The sequence below is a fragment of the Ascidiella aspersa genome, chromosome 1, assembly GCF_963924565.1.
Source record: "Ascidiella aspersa chromosome 1, kaAscAspe10.2, whole genome shotgun sequence".
In the NCBI taxonomy this organism is placed as follows: Eukaryota; Metazoa; Chordata; class Ascidiacea; order Phlebobranchia; family Ascidiidae; genus Ascidiella; species Ascidiella aspersa.
Genome location: NC_139447.1, coordinates 34500308 through 34523600, shown reverse-complemented (window position 1 = coordinate 34523600; position 23293 = coordinate 34500308). Strand labels below are relative to the sequence as shown.

Below are 23293 nucleotides of genomic sequence, written 5' to 3'. Positions count from 1 at the left end.
TGGTTTAAAGAATGGAGAAAACCCGGGGCTGTATCTGTTTTTTTCGTAATAAGATATCAGAAAAACTTTGACATAAGTTAACAATCGAAAAGGGAAAGTATGCGGCGAACGCACGACTGTCGACTACGTATGCTTGAAATTAACAGAAAAACAACTTTTCTAACCTAATGCTCAGAGTTAACGTTATGCTTACAAAATTTGTATACTGTTGTCTCTACTGGTTGGGTCGTCATTATATTGCCATTTGCCACCTTGCAATTTTGGGCATAACGCCAAACTGCAAAAAGTTAATAAACGCTTAAGTGGCAATTTTGTAAACAAATATCCAAAGTAAGAATCACTGGACCATATCGGTTGCTCCCATGTGGCGTACCAACGACATAGAAACTCTTGATATGTCGTTGGGCGTACCGAAAGTCAAATTTAAAAACATTTGCAAAGTTGCAAATTCTCAAATAAGGGGTTGATGGCATTCGGAATAGCTAAATCTATTTGTGTAAAATTAAATTTGTGATTAAATGTTGCTTGTTTTATTACTGTTTGTAATGTGGAAAGAAAAAACAAAAGTTTGGAGAAAAAATCCGCTAAGTTATTATCAGTCGAAAATCACGTCGAGTTGATAAGGAGGTTTGATTTGTTTTTGCCACAACGAAACAAAAAAATTTCCAGTTTTTAAAACGAAAACGTTACAACAATCAACATTGTGATGGCTGGACAATAATACCAAGTGTGTAACGCAAAGTTAAATGCCAGAGGTAAGACTTTCAGTTTATCAATTTTATTCACCCATGACATACTTACTTTTATGACGTAATTCTGAGTAAACGTGATTAATAGTTTCGGTCCACTTAGAAAGTGGGAGACAATTTTTTGCACTTTTTTGAACAGTTTCAATGCGCCAAGAATGAGTTTTAATTCCATGCTTTGTCGTCAAATCAGACTTTTTCACACGTCGCTTCCAAGAGCTGCAAAAAAGCCTGGTGGCGCTTTTGCTGGCAAGCCTGGTAAGCACGACTGTAGTTTAGTTATTTTACAGATTGAAAATTGTGGACATTGCGCCTGGGAGATGGTAATGTAGTCCAAAATTGCGTGCTTTAACACTAAGTTTTTGTTCTCATTTGCGCGGCTTTAATAACGTGATTTCTAAAACTTGCAGTGCTAAAAAAGCGCGGCGTTTGAGAGTTTTTTCGCGCCGAGCTTTACGGCCGCGGCTGAGAGTACAATTGCGCGGGGAACAAAAAGATAAAGGGGTAAAACTCCGCACAGGCCTAATTTTCCAACCTGGGTTAAATTTAAACAGGAATTTATTTATTATTTAGGCATCATAGTTGCATATCTGTAAAGTACTGTGGGATTATTTAACTAGGCCGAATGAGAAAGTTAAAATCAATTAAAAAAGAAATATTTTATTTTTTACAAATACTTTATATTCAACTGGGAACCTTTTATTGTGCACAAGTTTGCAGCTGCGTTGTGGTTAAGAAGCGTTGTTAGAGTTATAAACTAACATTTAGTTTTTTTACTTAATCGATTGTTTACCTTTAAGTGAAAAAAACAAACTTTTGTTTAAAAGATCAATTTCTGTTTCACTTGGAATAATAAACTTAGAATTTTAACATTTCAAAGGAGACATAAAATATCCAAGTTTTACTCCTGAACAAATTATTTTCACTCAATTTTCCTCTGTTCATGTTTTGTTGAATTGTTCTTTCCTACAATTGTTAAGGGAAGGGAAAACAAGCCAAGGCAGTTGCAGTCGAACGGCCTGCACCGATTCAAGATGGAAAACTTCTTCAGACCCGTTGCTGCGGATTAAACAAGTACAAAGATGGCGAAGACCCACTTCTAAAACCGGACAGCGAATACCCTGACTGGCAAGTTTTCTAAATTAAACAATTTTTGTTTTGCACGTCTCCTAGTATAAAACTCTTGAATTGTTACATATCACACTACGTTGTAGAAATAATACTTCAGCAGTGACTGTTAACCTTTTAACTTTGTTACCCTTGAGAAAAACATAATACTGTAGATTTCAATATTATATATACTCAGAAAAAGTTATCACTAATTATTGGGGCAACTGTTTTTTGACTTGGGGAGCCACCGTAAAATAGCATTAGCTCCGGCTCCAGCTCCGGAGCCATCAGGCAATTAATAAATGGCTCCGGCTCCAGCTCCGGAGTCGTAAAACTCAATCCTTTGGCTCCGGAGTAGTAAAACTCATATCCTTTGGCTCCGGCTCCAGCTCTCGAGCCATCAAACACACACCCAATGACTCCGGCTCCAGCTCCGGTGCCACCAGTCACTTATTCAATGGCAAGTTTTAAAAATTGCTTTTGTCTAACTAACGTTGGAGATAGTACAAAATATAATTTCTTAGCTTTAGCACCACAAATTGAAAAATGGCTCCAGCTCCACAAAAATAATAAAAAGGGCTCCGGCTCCAGCTCCACAAAAATAATAAAAATGGCTCCGGCTCCAGCTCCACAAAAATAATAACAATGGCTCCGGCTCTGGCTCCAGAGAAAATGCTTAGCTCCGGGCTCCAGCTCTGGCTCCTCAGCCCTGGTAAAATCTGTCATTCAGTTTGATATTTTATCAAAATTTAGTTTTAAATTACATCCAACAATTTATGGGTAGCATTACATGTTTATTGGAGCAATATATGGTACTTGCGAGCTGGGAGATTTAACCTCATAGAGTCATGGACCAAGTTTATCGCATTAAATTCAGCTCAAACTTATTTTTGCTTTAGATAGTTCTGTATCTCTGATTTGGACAAATGTATTACACAGTATTTGCTGTGTGTTTTTTCTTTGGAGATTTGTAATAATTAAATTTCCTATTTTAAATCTATGCTATATCTTAATTATATAATTAATTTTTTTTACCTTGTATTTCAACCAAGTTGTTTGCTTAAATAACTTTCAGTGTCTTTCACCTAGGCTGTGGACTATACACACTGGCAGGCCGAAGCGCTATTATCAGATGGACCCAAACACCAGGGAATACTGGAAATCCTTCAAATCACAAAAGATGTTTATTGAAAGTAAAAGAAATCGAGATCAGAAGGGCTTTTTTCGCGAGCCCAAGTCTTACCAGTTGCACTTTCGAAGCAGACTGCCACTGAAAGCTCCCGGAAAAGTGGAACTTGAAAAAACAACAACGAACACGGAACAGAAACTACAGAATGAAAGTGCAAAGTCGTAGACTTTTTGTTACTTTTAATTCCATAAAACTATGTTTCACAATCGGTATAAAACAAGCGTTGCTTAGATGGAAGAAGTTTTACGAAATAAAAAAAATGCGCTGTCAAAGTGTTCATGCGATGGAAACATTTTTTCAGTGTTTAGTAAACAATTCAGAACTATACATAATTATAGTTTTTTTTTTATATGATAAACACAATTTCAGAAATTACTCATGTATTGATTGCAAGAGAATGTAAAGTTTGATTTTTTTTCTGAAAAATTGACACTAAAATCACAGACCCCAGAGAAATAATCTTGCTGTAGTCTGTCAGTCCAATTTATTGGCAAAAAAGTGAATTTGCGATATCATATATACAAGATAATCTGCTTTATGATCGACAAGATCACACTACACAGGTGCAACAAACTTAACGATTTTCATAACACTTTCTGAAAGATGACAGTGTACAAATGTAAAAATATTAAATATTGCTAAAATTCGTGATCAGGATGTTTTAGAAATACGACATCCTGATTCTTGACAACAAGTGTATGTTTAGGGAACGAATAGCGACCTGTTACCAATTTAACTGTTCAAGTTAGCTATAGCACTTAGCTATCCGAAATTATCGCAAAAATAAAGGTTTTAGGATTATAGTGAAACAACATCGGATAGCGTGCAACGTATGCAGGCGTTTTTTTTTATTCGGCAAACGATTTAAGCATTATTTAAAAGTATTTAAGAAAAGAGTAAATTGGGACAACTGTGCATGCCTTGCTGGTTATATATTGACCTGTTTTACGTCAGTACCAAAACACATTTAACACTTTTGTGTTTGAAATAACTTGAATAATACAGTTTGTGTTGCTTTAGAAAGTTGTAACTTAACTTTTCAAAATATTGCGATATTGACGTTGTTCGCTCTTAAATAAAAATAACTTAAAAAAAAGTCTTATTAAATATTTTTGTTCCTAAACTTGCAAAAATCGGTGTTACGACTGAATAGTTGTTGAAAGCACATTTTTGGACGTGCTTTTGGTGGGCTGGGCAGAACAAAAAGTACGCCAACAGTGTGTTTACCAACTAAAAAATAACCCTCATAAAAATAAACAAACAAGACTTCCCCTATCGGAACCAAAAGGCGAAGCACAGCGAAGCGATTAACAACGAAAACGACAGGGCAGTTCGAACGGCTGGGCTCCCGCAGCAGAATGCGTGCTGCTGTACTATGGTCTGGATCTGCGTGACCTCCAGCTTTCCCTGCACGCACATATAGCCCGGCCAGGGAATAGCGTTCGCATCGCATCCGTGGGTCATCTTGACCAGGTGACCGTCCATGTCGAACCAGCCCAGCATCATGTCCTTGTAAGTCGACTGCGTGTAGAAAAAACAAAGTGACAAGTCAGTTTTGGAGTTAGTCAAATCATTTGCAAAATAAGTGAAGTCCAAGTCGACTGCTTAAACCTTAAACTAATAAAATGGATAAACTCGTCCGATTATGGAACTTGTAGAGCGCACGATTAAACAATAACTGATTCTGTCTAGTTCACCAAGTGAAAATACTTTTAAAAATATCAAAAAAAATATATAAGTTAAAATGCCGATCGAAAGGTTTCACGATTTAATATTGTTGTGCACACAATAACTTTGTGTTAAAATTCCAAATTCTTTTAAACATTTGGTACATTTTTGGGTTTTAGTTAGGGAAGTCTGAATCAAAGAACGCACAACGCGTCTAGTTAGGTAGAAAAAAAAACACGAGACGAAAAAATTCCTCGTTACAATCATAATGATTCATCCACGCGCGACACATATACTTCAAATCGTGCAAGTCCAAACACGAATTTAGGGATAAGCCCATTACCTGCCTTTGTTAAAAGCAACAGAGAATAAGCAGCAATTTAAAAACGTATTTTCTTGTGATGCGTCGTTTGTTTAAAAAACTTACATTGAACGAATTGTGCAAACTAAAAAAAATTGCAAAATTATAAAGGTGATGTTGCTCAATGTAAAACAATAATAGAATGTATTCCCGAACTATTTACTGCCCCCTTCTCTCTTTTATGTTTTCACAGTTTCACGATTTTCACCACGTATGACGGAAGGACGTGAACGGGACAAGGGAACAACAACAAAACACCTGTCGTTCGTTGGCTTATCGACAGAAGAAAAACATCTTGTTGTTGAACGTGTTGCTAAAAGCTACAACTCGTGTGACTCATTGCCTTGTTTATGTTCATTTCGCTCTAATCGTCCTAAGCACAAATCTAAATGGGTTGGATAGATATATGTAGAGCGCACGATTAAGTACCGGATAAGAGCTTTTGTGTTTACGGTGCAATTTACGCTGTATCGGCTTATGCCACAGATTTATTGTCTACTCGCACCAAAGTGTAAAGTGCTTACTGGCTGTCATTCTCTCTGTGCGGTCAGCACAAGGATTTGTCTATATGCTTGAAAACTAGCTAATAGAATTATATTCACCTTGAAGTATTGTGGTTGGCTAACGAGTTATAAGCACGCAACTTAGAATTGGAGTCTGGAGTTCAAAACTAACTAAACTCGTGCCCCACAAACTAACTCAACTAATTAATAACAAAAAATGCAACTCATAGCAAGCAAATAGTTCTATGTACACAAATTAGGATAAATAACCTAATTTAAAAAAAATATGTTAATGAAACATTTCATTTTAACCAAAGTAATTTGTCCAAAAGACTTAAGTCAAGTCTAATCTTTACAAAACCAATGTACGAGTTAGCAATCATCGCCTTACAGAAGCTTGATTTGCAATATGTTATATTACAGTCTGTTTGATTTCAACAAATGCAAACCAGAAAAAAACTTTCAAGGAGTGCCGTTTGAAAATACGGTAAATAGTGTCTGATGTAAAAAACAATTATTCTTTTTTGTTTAATACAGATTATACGAAGGCTATTCGGCGGCAGCTAGGTCTCATACTGTGCTTAGATTACGAAAGTAATCCTATGGCCTATAGGTGCATACCAATCCAACCGACTCCAAAAAGTGCAAAGAACTCACGTCTAAATAATCTTATGTCTAGCAAATGGATTGCAATAAATCGCCACACTCTAAACCTGAAGCAATATATGTTATCACATAAATGGCCCGTTCTTACTTTCGAAAATGTAAATATTCAATCGTTTAAAATGCACCCAAAAACACAGAAAGGTCTTGGCTGTTTTGTCTCACCTGATCCCAAACATCTAACATTTCGTCCAAAGAGCAGAGATGTTGCTTTGACTTGGCGCACTGTCGAGCGGCGTCATTTTTTCGCCTGGAAAGTTAATTGTATACGGTTACAACAAATTATTGGTTGTTATTACAATAAGAGTCGGTAAATGTAACCAGAAGTTCTGTGTAACACCAGCAATCAAAGTAAAGCAAGGACTGTAGTGTCTTACGACCGAACACACTTACACAAATTTCTCGTAGGTAACGTTCGCTCCTGCCACGATGGTGCAGCAAAGAGCCGGTAAATTTGCGTCGCTGTACACCGGGGTGTGTTGTACGTCACCGTTGTAACACTCGAGCCCTTTCCACTTCACTTCGCCTGTCAATCAAAAATTGCGCTGCACAGTTTGTAAATTGTGGTTGGCTTACAAGTGTGCTGACTGCTTATCATAAAGCCGTCGAAAAACGGTTCTAAGAGCCAGCCATGACATTTTTCCAGCAAAGTCTTCAAAAAGGTCATAACCGTACAACATAAAAAGGCTGTACTGAAATCAAGTCATTAACGTAAGTCAACTTTCTCTTACGCACTTCCACTAAATTCCTGTGAACACACTAATCGCTAATACGCAGTATTATAAACTAGACATTTTGAAATGAAGTCCCAGTTAAGTCATTTTGTGAAGTCATTGCTAGACCTAGTCAAATACAAGTTAAATCACTGATTTAAATTAAAAAATTTCCTACAATTAGGAACACTAAACACTGTTCATAATCTTCAGTAGAAAGAGAGTGGCCCAAATAAATAATAAAAGATTCATTCTTCTATTAGCAAACGTTTCGGCAAGTGCTTATGCCATCTTCAGTGCGGTAAAATGAGACTGAGATAAAAGCGAATCATTATATAGACGCTCGGATGTTTTAGAACGCTATATAAACAGAAAAAAGGAAGTCGAGAAGTAACGGTGATAAGGATTAAATACTCTTACAAATAAATACTTAATTTTTTAAGAAGTAGGCCTTAAAATGTGGACAAATTTTCGAAATAGGGACAGTATAGCAGCACCCCGACTAACCAAGACTACACCTAAACAGACTTCTCCTACTTCCTGTACAAAATATGGGGTACCCGAATAGATCTAAATTGTCCAGTGTCAGGCATTTCTGTAGTCGCTATACTCTTGTATTGTTGTCGATTTATAACACGAAAACGATTGTTTCCGCAAAGTGGCGCTAAAGAAAGAGATTTGTACGTAGGCCTATGTCTTTAATTTATATATAGGATGTAATTCATTTTATAGGATGTTTAGTTGTCCAATTCTTTATCTGCTTAAAGAACATAACACCAGCGGGACAAATCAATTCCTACCAGGGGTGCACTTCTCCAGGCTGGCTGCCCTTTTATCTTGGTCGTACCATCCCCACTCAAAGTCAGGTATGACTCCACCGTTGATGGCTGCCTCCTGTAGCTGCTGTATGGAGCACAACGTATGCCGGTTCACCTCACATATGTCCCTCGCCTCGCTGTGGAAAGCGTAGTTGTCGGGAGTCACCCACAGAATGAGGTTGGGCGGAGCGGCTGCGAACAAATGAAATAGAAGAGTTGATTGATTTGAGAACGTACAGTGGTTCGAAGTTTGCGCTGGGTATAAACCGGGGAATATAAAATACAAAGCATTAAACCCTAATTTAAAAATGCCCCAAAACTGAAATCAAAAACGTTTCATGAATTTAGTTCATTTAAAAAGGGATGTATTATCACTCCACCACTAAAACAACAATTGTACGATGGTTTGTTTCGGACAGCAGTTTCATTAACTGATAATTTTAATTTTGCAAATACTCAATTGGGCCGAGTAAAATTTGTGCAATCACATCACTGGCCGATTAAAAATAAAAACTGACCTATTTCGGGAAAACGTCATTTGAAAGTTTCAGAAAAGCTCTACTGTATTCGTGTGACTTCATTACAAACCCTAGAGATTCGCGGCCCCCAGTTCAAGAAAACCTGCTTTACCCTAGAATCGGTTTAGTTCTATGCACTTACGCTGCTGATAGGGCAGTTCAGGTTGAGCGCTCTCGACAAAGAAAGGGGGAATCACCGGCGTTGTGACGTCAGACGGCATCGGGATGATGGTGTCGTTGCCCGTGGCAACCGGGGCCGGCTGTAGTGGGCTGCCGAAGGGCAGGGGGACGTAGTTGGGGCCTAAACGGGTGTAGAGAAGACCGTTGGGACCAACAACTACAACAGGACTGACCGTGGCTGGCGGTAAGAACGGAGTCGGGTTTCCGGATGGAGGTTGCCTGTAAGGTAACATTACGCAATGAGACTTCGTCTTTAAGTTTTTAAACATTATTCTATGTTTTAAACGTTATCGGTCACCATTCTTAGTTTTCAGTTATGCTTTATTATTCGATAATAAAGCGTATTTCATGATGTCTCTTGTGGTTGCCTGTAATCTGTAACCATAGACGTTAGAAATGTTTGAATATAATTACTAGGTATGTTACTTCTTTAAAGTTCAATGGTAAAGGTATAAATGTAAGTAAACATTATTAATGTGTGAATATAATGGTTAGGTTTGTTAATGTTTTAATAGTATGTGTATAAATGTTTCAGTTTTAAAGCTCTATTTAAAACAACTATAAATTGACGTCTGTTTAAAGTTTAATTGAGAACCGCTATACATTAGTGGTTTCTAACTAATTCCTCAAGAGCGTTTTATTTATCAATATCGTTTTACTTAAATCCACTTTTTTACTAAAATGTTTAAATATAATGGTTAGGTCTGTTACAGTTTTGAAGTTTCAATGGTAAAAGTTTAAATGTTTTAGTTTTTAAGGTGCACCTAAAACAACTGATTGGCGTCCATTTACCGTTTAATACAATTAGAGATTTCTGACAGTAGCGGGTCGGAGCCGATACGCGATGCTAAGTGGTTGTATCGATACTTATAATGAGTAAACATTATAAATGTGTGAATATAATTGTTAGGTTTGTTACTGTTTTAAAGTTGCAATGTTAAAGGTTTAAGTGTTTCAGTTTTTAAGGTACACTAAAACAATTGATTGGTACCCATATTAAGTGGTTCCAAACCGATTCCACCAACGTTTTAATTTTCGATATCTTCTTAATTAACATCCACCAAAAAATTTCGATATAATGCCTAGGTTTGTTACTGTTTTAATTTTTTTAAATTATAGGCCCGTTTACACTACAGCTGCACTGAGCTGAGCAAAGCGTAATTTGTATTTAAATTCTATTGTGGCGAGCGTTTCACGCTTTGCTAAACTCAAGCCCCGTGCAGCAGCTGCAGCTAGCTTAAAGTTACGCTTTGCTAAACTCAAGCCCCGTGCAGCTGGAAAACATACGCTTTGGAGCGATTTCCACGCTTTGCTAAACTCAAGCCCAGTGCAGCTATAGAAAAACGTTACGTTTTGTCGCGATTTTTACGCCCAGTGCAGCTCACTGCAGCTGTAGTGAAAACAATTTCACGCCCAGTGCAGCTCAGCTGCGCTCAGTGCAGCTGTAGTGTAAACGGGCCTTAAGGGTATATGTGTTTTAGATTTTAAGCTTCTCCTGAAACAACTCATGGTTAGCGTCCGATTGCCGTTGAATGCAATTGGAGATTTCCGATAATATCGAATCGGAGCCGACATTACAAATGTGAAATAAAGTGGTTAGGTTTGTTACTGTTTTAAAGTTTTAATGGTACGGTTCGGTAGGCCCATGTTTCCGATTTGAAGGGGTATCTAAAAGAACTACAAGGTGGCGTCTGTTTTAAGTTTAAATGGGAACCACTGCATAGGTGCATAGGTGATTCCCAACCGACTCCCCTGACTTGGGGTTGTCTGTAAGGAAACGTTAGAAATATGTGAATATGTATTGTTGGGTTTGTTGCTGTTTTAAAGCTGTCATGGTTAAAGGTATAAATGTTTCAATTTTTTAACTGTCGGTACTCATCATCGGTACTCAACCGGTAAGGAAACATGAGGTTTAATCATGATTAGGTTTGCCAATTTTTTAAAGTTTAAAGGTAAAAGTTTAAATGCTTTACTTTTTATGCTGTACCTAAAACAACTGATTGAAAATAAAAACTGACAAGTAAGGGTGTACGATAATATCGGATCGGTGCAGATACGCGATGCTAAGTGGTAGTATCGATACTTAAGGAAACATTATAAAGGTTTAAATATAATGGTTAGGTTTGTTACCGTTTTAAAGTTTTCATTGTTCGGTTCGATATTTTTCGTTTTTAAAGACGTATTTCAAACAACCAAATTGGCATCTGCTTTAAAGTTGGAAAAGTGGTTCCAACCCGGTTCCCACAACGTTTGTGTATTCGATATCTTTTTACTCAACATCCACCAGAAGGTTTAAATATAGTAGTTAGGTTTGGTACTGTTTAAAAGGTTTGTATTACCATTAGACTAGTGGTTCAGCTTTCAAGCTTCACTTGAAACAACTGGATTGGCGGAGAAAAATACAATTTTTATCAACAATTAAATTTGAAACCTAGGCCAAACAGCTATTGCAAAACTGTAACCTTAACAATTTGCGTTTTTTCACCAATTTGTCTCATAGTTTGTAATTACCTGTTGACTGCATTGTTGCCCGATGCCGGCCTGGCTGGTGAAAACCTTCCTGAGTTACCTGCAAAGAATAACACATAATTTTTCACATTTTCAACTACCAAATGCGTTGTTTACAGTGAAATACACAAAACATAAGTGCAAATTGTTTTCCGAAAAACTGTAACAAGCATTGTTTTGACAAGCTGGGGACATTATTGGAAAACATAGAAAAGTAAGGATGCCTTACAAGTTAGAAGTGTAATTTAATCCATAGGGCATTCTAAAATCAAGATTAAAATCGTAAAGGTTTATTTCTGCTAAACACTATAGCTCAGAAAAAGAGCCACGCGTTGGACTACATTGCTAGGCGGGCCATAGTTTACCCAGGCCTGATTTAACACGAATAAACAGGGATACCATTGCTTTACCACCTAAAATAAGGACAACTCGAAAAAGATGAGTTGATAGCGAACAACCCCTCGACAGTTTGGATAACATAAATAAGTTTGCATTAAAAATTGAAGCAAATTAAGGATGTAAGTCATAATTCCTAAAAATGAAAACAATAACTTTCTAAGATATAGATCTTGACAGCAGGGCTGCGGAGTCGGACTCGGGACTCGACCGAGTGGGTTTTGTTACCTGAAGTCGGATTCGGGACGACCACGTTAAACTTGAGTCTCCGACGTGCGCATGCAAAATACCAAATTTTGTGACTGTTATGGTCACCAACTGAAAATTGCCAAGGTGGAATAGCATATGGGGGAATATTTTCAATCCACGTATTGTGGGTGGATGAGGTATAGGACACTCCTATGAGTAGATTGCTAATTGTTATCCACTTCAATTTCTAGTTACGTAAATGGGTGAAATACAGGCTGTAGAGTCGCACCTGGATAAGGCCATCACACTGGGGTGCATTTTTTTGTCCGGAGTCGGACTCTAGGGGTTATTTTTAACCGTCTACGCAGCCCTGCTTGAAGTAAGGACAAATCTTATAAATAAGAAAGATCTGTAATCCCTGCGTATAAATCTGCTTCAGTTCGCAAAACACTTGGTAATGAAAATCTTCAACAACATACAAAACACATGTATCCACATATTTTTCGGTTTAGGAAACATTATGAATTAAAAAAAACAACGCTAGTCCCTCACGACCTACCCCCGGTGCCAGAAGGGAGATTCCCAGCCGTGTCATCAATTGGAACCCCACCGATGGGACCCCTACCGATAGAGCCCCCTACCGGAGTTGCCCCGGCTGGTATGGCGGGGGGTGGCCTCGAGGGTGTGGGGCGGAAAAAGGGGTTCCTGAATACCACTGTGGGTTTGGTAATGGTCACTTTGCCAGCGTTGCTGCTTGCTTTCTTTGGGGCGTTCGCGGCCGAAGAGCTGTAATCTAAAAACAAAGGGATGTTACGTTAAAGCAGGGTTCTTAAGATGGGGTCCATGGACCCCTTGAGGGTCCGTGAACTAGTTTTATGGGGTCTGTGAAGGCCTAATTGAAATATTACTTTTTTTTAAATAAACAATTTTTCAAAAAAGACTTTTGACTATAAATAAAACGGTTTTACACTGAACGTATTTAAATTTCATTTCACTTGCCAACTTTTGAATCAAAATCACCAAATTTATGAAGTCTATTTCTACTGTGACGTAAATTTATGACGTCATTTTTGAATTTTGTTTTGCCTACCGTGGTCCACGCGAGACAAAAAAAGAATAGGGGTCTGGGGTATTAAAAGTTTTATAACCACTGCTTTAAATAATATATATACAAACCCCCAAAAAATTTGGCACACTTTCTACGCAGAAACGCTTCTTTAATATAGGACAGTGGTTCTTTTACTTGGACCCATGGACCCCTCTGGAATAGTTTTAGGGGGGGTATATGAAAGCATAATTAAAATCTTTATGTTTAACTAAAAATTGGTGTAATCCGAAAACAAGAGAATGTTGGGATAAAGTAAATATATTGCCTAAAACTCCGAATAAAAAATCTGCGCACTTTCTACTAAAACGACTAAAAACCTATTGTACAAAAAACAATGATTTGGCCTTTCCAAATGATGGGTCAAAACATAAACCAAACAAACAATAAATTTGCAATATGAACATTAATCCCATTCGGACGAAAGATGCGATAATAATTAGTTGGCCGATCACTTGATCATGATGTGAGCTTAAAAACAATTTTTACCAGTCTTTCAGGAACGATTATATTTTTTCCTCAACAGGATCTACTAACCGTATGAGAACACGTGCATCTGACTTCCTTGCGGCACAAATATCTCCGGAAACGAATCTCCATTGAGGTCGATGATGAAAGGGATTCCAGGTGTGCCGACCCCCGCTGCCAACTGAAAAATCAGAGTTTTGATATTATCATTTTACAGATTCTAGATCAAACTCGTCAGAACTTGTTTGTGACATATAAGTCATGACTTAAAATCAAACTTTGATAGAATTGTTACAGAAAGGGTCTAACAATGTGCGCTTTATTGCCAACAAAAATGATTGGGAGTTACCGTTTGATAAAACGAGTGAACGTATCCGACAGGATCATCAGGTTTTAGAGATGTTTTAAATTGGCGTGACAGGAAAATACAAGAAATGTACTTTTTATCAATAATGTATTTACAGAAATCGAATCAAATCACGGTCGATCTATCAAATTTGAGGCGAAGTAACGTTTTGTAGAATAAACAATGTTGATTTAGCTAGTTATTTTTTCCCTTTTTTACAGAAAGCTTATATTGCATGTTATTTGCGTGTATTTGACTACCGAACAGCTTTTCGTAAAAACTGTTTTGTTATCATTAACAGTATTTACCAAAAAAAACATCAAATATCCCCTGTCATGCGTATAATTTTACCGTTTAAGTTAAAGTGTTGCTTTAAAGGATTGTGACAAGAAAATGCCAACAACTTTAAGGTTTTTTAACTAATGTTTACAAAAACATAAAAATCAGTTTAGTGTAATGGTTTTGAGATGACAAGTATAGCGTTTTCTATGGATGAAAAAAAAACATGTTTTGTCAACCGAAAAGCACCGAAAAAAGGTGCCGGTCCACATCAACTTTCCTGCCGGTCCGCCAAATAAAGTACAATTTTATATCTCAAATGCAAAATGAAGATTTTGAAGGCTTGTCCACCAAGTTTAGAACGTCGCCAGCTCCGTAATTCTGCAGCAGTATGACGTAACATAGAGTAAATGGTCTACTTCGGATTTTATCGTACGTAACAATGCTGCAAGCGTTGCGCCCAAATGTTGAAAAGTAGGCTACAACTCATTTAAGTCTTAAACTTTAAGGCCAGTTGTATGTAAAAAAATTAATAGAACCGAACCACGTATAACACGTATGATATCAAAAAGACAGAAGCAAATTGCTCATTAAATTGGACTTTCCATTACTTGCTTTTAAGTTGCATACTTTTGTCGTAATTACATTTTGGATTGATTTTGATTTTTGAAGATCCACCGGTCCGCAAAATTTGTTTTGGAATTTTACCGGTCCGTAAGCTAAAAGAACCACTGTAGTTAACCAACCTCACTCCTGTAGTATCCCCAGCCCTTGTTCTTCGGGGTTGGTGTGAGCAAGTAAAGCATTCCTTCTGATCCGCCAGTCAGGAAAATGGTCGGTCGGTCGCTCCTGGAAAATAAGGTTTTGTTTTAGCTAATATGTCCCAGAAAACAGTGATGGTGTTATTCTAATTACCCATGTTTCACATATTTATGCTGCTATTGTATAACACTAAGGCTACTTTTTAGTGGTTTTGTAATTGACATGAGGAGACACAAAACAAACAATTGTTAAAATAGCATTTCAATCCAAAACGAGCCTTAAACTTTAGTATTGAAAGCACACCTGCGCAGCTACAGGTGTTTTGCCTAATTATTCTCAAGTTTGAGCACCTTCGGCTATCGTTTCGAAAAAACACGAAATTTTTTCTAATTTTTAAACAAATATCGTTTTAGTCCTTTAAAATTTCCAAGTAAACCCCAAAACTAAAATGATTAAGTTTGGACCAAAAAAATTGAATCAGGAAATTAAATAGCGATATGTGTTGAAATTTTTAATTCCCACCAAAAATACATGTCCAAGTGCTCGTCATGCTCAATCCATTTTTTTATCATATCTTGATGATTCCGATCACTTCCCGACTTTCTTATTGCTTATGCATGGTGCCCAAAACGAGTAGCATTTCACAACTTGAAATAGCTGAATATCAGTGTTGTAAACAAGTTATTTTGACATGACTTAAGTCCCAGTCAAGTCATTTTTGAAATAAGATAACTAAAAGTCAAGTCTTTTGAAAAAATAACAAGTCAAGTCTCAGTCCAAGTCATCGTTTGTCCAAGGTAAGTCATTATGAGAGCAAGTCAGTTTCGAATCATGTCACTAACATAAAAGTAAACTGTGAAACTATCGGAATGTGTAAACTAGTCTGATTATAAGCAACAATTTAACTAGAAAAATAACACAAAAGCAATATACAGCACTAAAAGTGATTAACGTAAGTCCAAGTCAAATCATTTGTCCAAAAGATCTAAGTCAAGTCAAGTCATTTTGGTCAATAGATTTAAGTCAAGTAATTTGAAAACAGTGACTTAAGTGCACTTAAGTCATTACAACACTGCTGAATGCTCACTTCTTCTTCCACTTGTTGGGCCAGAAAGCAGTTGCCTTTCCAGGACTGTAGTCTCCTACAAATCCCCCGGCCAACACGTGACGCTTCCAGTCGGCGTTTTGGATGTCATAAGGAATCTCGTATCCAAGCACCTGGCCTCGAGAATTAGCGATCCTGGATTCGAATGAAGAAGGATTATTTAAACTGTGTATATCCTGACCGAAAAATATGTAGTTTTGAATACGTTTGTTTTTTGTTACAAAAATAAAAATATGATCCGTAAAAAGGTAAAACTGTTTATATTGCTCTATTAAAATAGCACCTGTAAAACGTTAAACTGTTTTATATGTTTGTTTTTTTAAATAAGATGACATTATTAACCATAAATCAATAGTTAAATGACTATGTATACCTATAGTAAAGAAAAAACATGTTTTTTCGTTTTTGGAAAAAGGGTAAAGCTCCTAAGCCTAAGTTTAGGAACAAAATAGCGAAAAAAAATACAAAATACATTTTAAAAAATGAACACCTAACTTAAAAACATAAAAATGTGTTCTACACTGTTAAATGACATACATAAAAAAGACCAAGAACAAAGTTCAATGTTGTCAAAACCCGCTGTTTAAAATTTTCAAATGTACGTTATCCTAAAACAGCTGAAAAGTAGTCTGCAAAGACAGTTATCAATGAACTTACTGTACGGTCGTGGTGAGAACGTCAGGCCTCCCGTCCCTGTTAAGATCAACATACTGGACGTCGAAATATCTGCCGTAGTTGTCGAGCACTCGGTGGCGCACTTGCCTGCTGAACACCCAGTTGTTTCGGGGATCTGCACAATAACTCATTATTAGGGCGATCCTTTTTTGACTCGTCGAAAACGTCAAAATTTTGTCAAATTTTACCTGTTTGGTCAAAATTTGTCAAAATCGATTAAGAATGCACACAATCGTTCACAAAATTAAAAAAACTATAGCCAGCTATTCGAAATTGTCGTTGAGGAAAAATTTTATCAATAAATTTATGTTTGAGTTATATTAAACTAAACCTTTACTGTATATTAATGTTCATTAGCATTTTCATGGGTTTTGCATTACCCGAAATATATAAGGTATACAAAACAAAAAAACGTTTTTCATTAAAATTAAAATTTACGACAACTTAAGGCAGCAAAAGAACGCCCAAATCTAGGTAAAATTATTTAAGTTAAAGGTAAACCAAATTAAGGCGATTAACAAGGCCCATTTCACTTTTCGACACTAACGCATTGTCCAGTAGAGTCCAAGCGTGTTAAACTGGCTGCTGGCCACCGCTATGTAAGTCTTCTTGTCGTACACGAAGCCCACAAAGTTGCCGTCGGCAAGTCCCTCGTGAATGATACGTTGTCCCCAGATGCTTTGACCACTCGGCTGCTCGAACCACAGCATTTGGCCGACTGCGAAACAAGAACGGGTGATAACAACATATTTGGTGGAGTTTTTGTGATGTAAAATCACTCTGTATCAGTTGTTGACACTTGACAACCAAGGTTTCGTTTACCTTTCAATAATCTAGAACAGGGGTCGGCAACCTAGGGCCCGCGGGCCCGCCGATGTAATTCATCCGGCTCGCCGCCTCTTCGACAAATTGGACACTAGTCTATTTCACAAACTTTTTAACTATTTTCACTACGTAATTGCGAAAAATTTTCGCGCTTCGCGTGATTGGCCGTCCTGTTTGTTAACGTTTTGATGCTGCCTTTTAACTAGATCCGCGATTCTTTACCGTTGCGCCGTGGAAGGCTGCCAAGTGCGTCGCGCAAAAACAAAAAACGTATTAAAAAATATGGGACATATATTTTTTAACATTTTTTTAATCTTTATTTTCGGTCATGTTATAAAAACCTGCGAAAAATTAAAAGAAATACCGGTATATACCGCCAAAAAATAGCGCTCGCTTCGCTCGCCAGGTGTGCCTTGACTTAGAACGGTTAACAAACACTGAGCTCGAATAACTTTCAATTCCATCGAAGTAGTTTTATTACACTTTTCATAGTATGGATGGCGAAACGTGTGAGTGTGAATTTTAAACAAAACAAACGTTTTTTTCGCGCTTTGCGTCAACACTTTACTGACTCTGTAAATGTAATTAAATACGTTTTTAAGTGCAAAAAATAACCGAGCTCAGCCTGATTCACAGTTGTTCTAACATTGTAATAACACAATTTTTTATCAATTTATGCGGCCCGCAAAAATCTTTCTGAGTTTGGTTTTGGCCCGCCACTAGAAAAAGGTTGCCGACCCCTGATCTAGAATCTAGAGCAGTGCTTCTTAATTTTTTTAGTTTTTTTCATCCCTAGCATCTATCTCAAGATTTCATTCACCGTTGTCTCATGATATGATAAAACTATCTCGTCTATGTATGACAGCATAAAATGACTTTGGTTGTATCGATTTTTGTTAAAATCAACTCAAGCTAAGTTTTACCATTGCAAATCTACAATGTCTCGAACCAGAAATATAAAGCTACAAAAGCACAAAACACAGTCACCAAACTTTTGTACTTATATACTCAGTGCAACTTCACTATTACAATGAGCAAAAAACACCAAAACACAACATTTTGGTATTCGATTTACTGCAGAAAATTGAAAAAGTGACTAGGAATGCGGCTTGTTTCTGGAAATTTTCACCTGTTCACTGAACAGGTTGAACACCCGGAATATCCGCCCTGCACGCAAGCTATCATCCCCTTTCTGACGGTTCACCCTTATTCACCCCTTTTGGTTGGTTCACCCCTGCAAAAATTTAATTCACCCTGGGTTGAACCATTCACTTGATTAAGGAACACTGCTCTAGCGGACGTAAGTATAGTTTTATGAAAGCCATTGTCAGTTTGAACGTTCCATCTAAATGTGCTTTATTTACAGTAAATTGTGTAATAATAAGGTTGTTGGTTTGTTGCTCATTAAGTACCGCACAGCCAGAATATGACTTTTATGCTCATCAAAACGGGCCGAGATAAAGCACTAAGAAAAACTGAAGGTGTGACTTAATTTTTGTCGTTTTGTTTATTTTAATTCATAATTATAAACTTGCGTTTGGTTTTCCTCAAAATTATTGAATACAAAACAAATTTGGCTCAAAAAAAGTTGAAAAACTCTGTGTTAATCCAAATGCCCCTATATCGTTAGCTAAACATTACCGACAAACCCATGTGTAAAAATAATTCAGTCGCCTACACTGATGGCAGCTGTTTACCCAATTTACTCAGCGCACTTTAGTTGAGCATTCCGCTTAAATTACATACCTCCTCCCCTGTAACGAGCTGTCAGACAATCTCTCCTTCCGTCCATATTCATGTCAACCCACTGAGCCTTCTCATAACTCCAACCCGAATCCACAGTGATGTCCTGTATTACTACAATTCAAATTGCGAATAATTACTATAAGGTTCAATAAATATTTTTAGACTTCCCTGTCTTAGTCAAAGTTAGTCATTAATAAGTTCTAGTCATTTAAAAGAGAAATATATTTCGCCACAAAAAAATACATCACCAGCCTCGTATTAATTTAAATAAATGACTAGATAGAACTTAATAATGACTGACTTTGACTAAGACAGGAAACTTTGAAAATATTTGCTCCAATTTGAAGTCATTGTCGTCATTTACGTGTAAGGGTGAGGATATATCTTCATATTTTACGCAGTCAGTTTGCCACGGTTCCACCATGAACGGTCCGCATGCAGAAGTACACTGGTAGCGGTAATACATCAGAAATACTTTTTAACTTATTTGATCCAGTGTTTTTACGATGTTTTGATTGGCCGAAACAGGCTTTTAAATTTCTTAAACAGTCTCACCGAATATACATTGTAATTCTGCCGATAACAAATTATCCGTTTGAGCAACTAAGGTACTTTTTTTTTAGATACTTAAGAGTCATAGCCCCTCTCTCTCAAATTCTTAGCGGTCAGCCTAACTATAAAAAATTGATTTAAACCCAGAATTTCATCGTTACACTTGAACTTGAATGAATCTCTTTTATAGGTTTCCTTAACGGCTTAGATTGCGCATTTTTTTTATTATTAACATGCCACTAAATTTGACATTTTATGAAACACATTTATCATCAGTAAAACATGTTGGGCGTTTTAAATGCGCTATCAAGACTTACGTGAATAGGTGGAGGTCTGTTTTAGAACGTAAATTGCCCCGTTCGTGTCGTTGGTTCCTCTTGAACTCACCCAGTATGTAGCTGTTTTGTCGCCACGAAAAGTTCCAGCTGACAAGCAAAAAACAATACAATTGCATGTTGTGCATTTAATTTTAAATAGAAAGAAGTAGTTACAAGACTAGACTAGAGCAAAGAGCAATTTATATACGATTTGCCAAAGATTAAACTTGTGACAATTAAAAATTGTTTGTCCTACATTTACATGTTTTGCTTAATTATCGTTGATTTGCTTAATGTTTTTGTTACGTAAAAACAGACTCGTTATTAGAGATAGACCGATATATCGGTCTACCGATAATATTGGCTGATATTTGGCTTCTACCGATATATCGGTATCGGTAAATGTAGGCCGATACTTTGGCTGATATTTTAGTACGAAAATATGACATAATTTTTCTGTACAACAAACAACAACCCATTTTTGGATAAAAAAAATGGGTTTTAGCATCACGCCAAGTTAATATGCAAAATAATAGTTTAATAATTAATAAAGGTATATAAACTAAAAGGTTATTTAGATTTTATTTTCAATTCATTCAAGCTTTGATTTCCAAGGTATATAAAAAACTCGGTATCGGTACCGATTGACAAAATTGTAAAAAATCGGGTATCGGTTAAAAAAGTGATATCGGTCGATCTCTACTCGTTATGTTACAAAAAGGTCGCAATTACGGGGCCTGTTGCTGCTAAGCACATTACAGCCCGAATATCAATTTTGTGCTAATCCAAACAATCCAGATATCGCACTAAAAATATTGGAAGTGACCAAATTGTTTTTATTTTAATGCATTGTTTTCAAAAACACTGGTTTAGTATTATTCCACAAACTAAAAATGTTGAAACAAATGATGCATTTTTGCAAAACGGCACATATTTTATTGATACTTAAACTAATGTCAACATTTAGAAGTTTAGATTCCTCTCGTCGCACACACTGCAGTTCAACCATTGGTTTGAAACGTCTAGTTTTTTATAAAATTATGTAGGGCTGAAGGTTTTGATCAGTAAGTACACGACACTCAGATGATTTGTCCCGCGGGCTTTCTTAAAACGGCTACTTGTAATAATTAACTAAGGATTAAATAGTTATCGGTGGCTAAATTCATGTGAACTTTGACATTAAGAGGCGGTCCATCAACATAAAGCCTTACAGCTATGCAAGATAACAAGATAAAACGCAGCACAAAGCATTTAATGAGGCATTTTTTTAAGCAAAGCCCAAATTGCTCTTAGGTCGAGCAATCGCGCTTATATTGTTTTATTTTTTTCGTTCAATTAAGTTAAAATAATATTTCTGCGTGGCGAAATTTCTACAAGTAAAACAATTTGCTTGCTACAAGAAGTTTTAAATTTTGTTATTTTCCATACACGGTTGTCGGTTGAGTTTATGAAATTTAACTGTTGAACGTTTTGTTTTTATGTCAATGACTTGACCTATAGTTCACTTGCTACAATAATGACTTGACTTGTTATTTTTTGCAAAAGACTTGACTGGGACTGAAGTTATTTTTCAAATGACTCGACTGGGACTTAAGTCATTTACAACACTGGCTAAGACTGACCCAAACTTAAAAATAGATATATTGAGTTAGCGCTTTTAAAAATTTTATAAACGCAGTATAAAAAGTCCATTCATGTCCAGTATATATGTACCTGGTATTCTTCCTATCATTCTCGGGTCAGCAATCTCCTTGTTGATTACCCTGGATAGCATTCGCTTGCGCTGTCGAAATTTCCACTGGATGTTATCTACCACGCTGATCTGGTAGGGCGCCATGATAAACAGCTGTCGATTAATTATCTGTAATGTAAAGTTTTATTTAAAACAGGGTTGCGAAGTCGGTTAAAAACAACCCGAGTCCGACTTCGGCGAAATGTGCGATTTCGTCCAGTTCCGTGTCCGGCTCCGGCTCCGACTCTACAGCCTGTGTCTCTAACCATTTACATAACTAATATAAGGTGGATATTCAGCAATCCACTCATAGTTGGGTCAAATAACTCATCCACCCATAACCTCCAAAAGCTATCCCTCCTTTACAATTTGCAGCTTTGTCAGTTTCAGTATTTCGTAGTCTTGCTTAAAGTCCAGATCCCGACTCCAGCTAAATAAACCGACTCTGTCGTTTCTCGAGTCAGATTCGGAACCACAGCATTGATTTAAAACTCGACATTTTATCGGTTAAAATCATTGCGCAGTGGCATAAAAATGTTAAAACTATAGTTTTAATATAAAGTTAACTATTGTTAGTCCAATATTTTATCAAAGATTGTGCAAATTACAGCAAGTCGGAATAATTATGGCAAGACTGTTTTAAATTTGCTAAAATGATGTCGTATGCAACATCCTTTAGAAATGTGTTCACATTTGTTTTTTTGGATAAGTCAATTGACTTAAAAATGTTACACAAAAAAAATGCAAAGCATGTTAAAATATTGCTATTTGAAACTTGGCCATTTGAAAATTACCTTAATAGCGGCGATATCTCTGTCAAAGTTAAGGCTGTACAGTAGTTTGGGTCCAAATCCATGCACACGGGTAGCTAACATTTTCAACGTTAGCGCCAGAATAACACTTAGTATCCAGTTCGTCATTTTGCTGAATTTGGAGTTTTATTTATTTTGCAGTTTATTATTATGCTTAGTTTAATGACACACTTGTATCTTAAACCGTAGCTAAAGCTGAAACAAGAACTTAGGTAAACTATGCACGAATTTGAAATATAGCTTGATAATAATTAATCTCAAAGCCAAAAAGGACAAATAAATCGACATTATCTTGATAACAACGTTTCGAAACGTAGTTGTATCATCACCATGACTGAATTACATCCAAACCTCGCTGTATCAAAGGTGGAACGCAATTCTTCTTATTCTGTTCGATTAGCAACTTGACTTATAATAAAACAAGAACAATATACTAAAATGACCTTTTTCCTCAAGAACTTTAACGACACTTATGCCATCTATTTAAGTTAACCCAAACCTTTCAGTATTTCCTTAGTAATATTAATCTGCATAAGGATATTCATTCTAGAACTCATTTAACTCCATATGTGCTAAATAAATAGGTCACATCAGGCTATAATCGACATTATCAAACCATAAATACAGCAAATATTATTGCGTAAAAACATATTAAACAAAACAAAACATTTGTTCTTGTTTAATACACAAAAACAGCCTTCACGGGTAACTTCTTTCATGCTTAAAATTGTCATTAGGTTTTTGTTACCGACAAGAATAATGATGATCAGTTCTTTCGCCGTGTGCGCCGAATTGCCGCAGGCTTTGTGACGTAACAAGGCGAGAAACGTAAACCGGTTGGATTGGATGAAACCAGCTCAGTTGAGAGGAAATTGCTCGTACTTGACTAGAATCGAAAAAGCTAATAACAGACTTGTTTTCGATGTTGTATAATGTTAATTGCTCTGTAGCGCTACTTAGCGAAAGTGGTATGTTGTACGTGAAAAAGTATGTTGTACGTGAGAGTA

General features: G+C 36.6%; 2 protein-coding genes across 2 annotated transcripts; one reads left to right on the top strand and one right to left on the bottom strand.

Moving 5' to 3' along the window:
• Positions 1-843: 843 nt before the first annotated feature.
• Positions 844-3382, top strand: LOC146169943 (large ribosomal subunit protein mL54-like). Its single transcript, XM_083395471.1, has 3 exons — positions 844-1004; positions 1727-1874; positions 2946-3382. Exons 1-3 carry the CDS (start codon positions 905-907, stop codon positions 3208-3210), a joined length of 513 nt encoding a protein of 170 aa, XP_083251597.1. The 5' UTR covers positions 844-904; the 3' UTR covers positions 3211-3382.
• LOC146169942 (uncharacterized) lies at positions 3028-22476 on the bottom strand. The gene is made up of 16 exons (XM_083395369.1): positions 22269-22476; positions 21456-21603; positions 19743-19850; positions 18874-18984; positions 16850-17020; positions 16285-16417; positions 15610-15762; positions 14507-14609; positions 13205-13316; positions 12122-12355; positions 10981-11038; positions 8432-8688; positions 7754-7963; positions 6634-6766; positions 6406-6490; positions 3028-4566 (listed from the first exon to the last, which is right to left on the bottom strand). Exons 1-16 carry the CDS (start codon positions 22392-22394, stop codon positions 4318-4320), a joined length of 2391 nt encoding a protein of 796 aa, XP_083251495.1. The 5' UTR covers positions 22395-22476; the 3' UTR covers positions 3028-4317.
• Between the last annotated feature and the right edge of the window lie 817 nt (positions 22477-23293).

Bases quoted from the DNA above. Each gene is read 5' to 3' on its own strand.
- LOC146169943 (XM_083395471.1), top strand. From the start codon at position 905: ATGAGTTTTAATTCCATGCTTTGTCGTCAAATCAGACTTTTTCACACG. The intron at 1,005-1,726 runs GTAAGCACGACT...ACAATTGTTAAG, and splicing joins CGCTTTTGCTGGCAAGCCTG to GGAAGGGAAAACAAGCCAAG. The intron at 1,875-2,945 runs GCAAGTTTTCTA...TCTTTCACCTAG, and splicing joins GACAGCGAATACCCTGACTG to GCTGTGGACTATACACACTG.
- LOC146169942 (XM_083395369.1), bottom strand. From the start codon at position 22,394: ATGACGAACTGGATACTAAGTGTTATTCTGGCGCTAACGTTGAAAATG. The intron at 14,610-15,609 runs GTGAGCATTCAG...CTTATTTTCCAG, and splicing joins CCCAACAAGTGGAAGAAGAA to GAGCGACCGACCGACCATTT. The intron at 4,567-6,405 runs GTGAGACAAAAC...TTCTACACGCAG, and splicing joins TGTTAGATGTTTGGGATCAG to TCGACTTACAAGGACATGAT.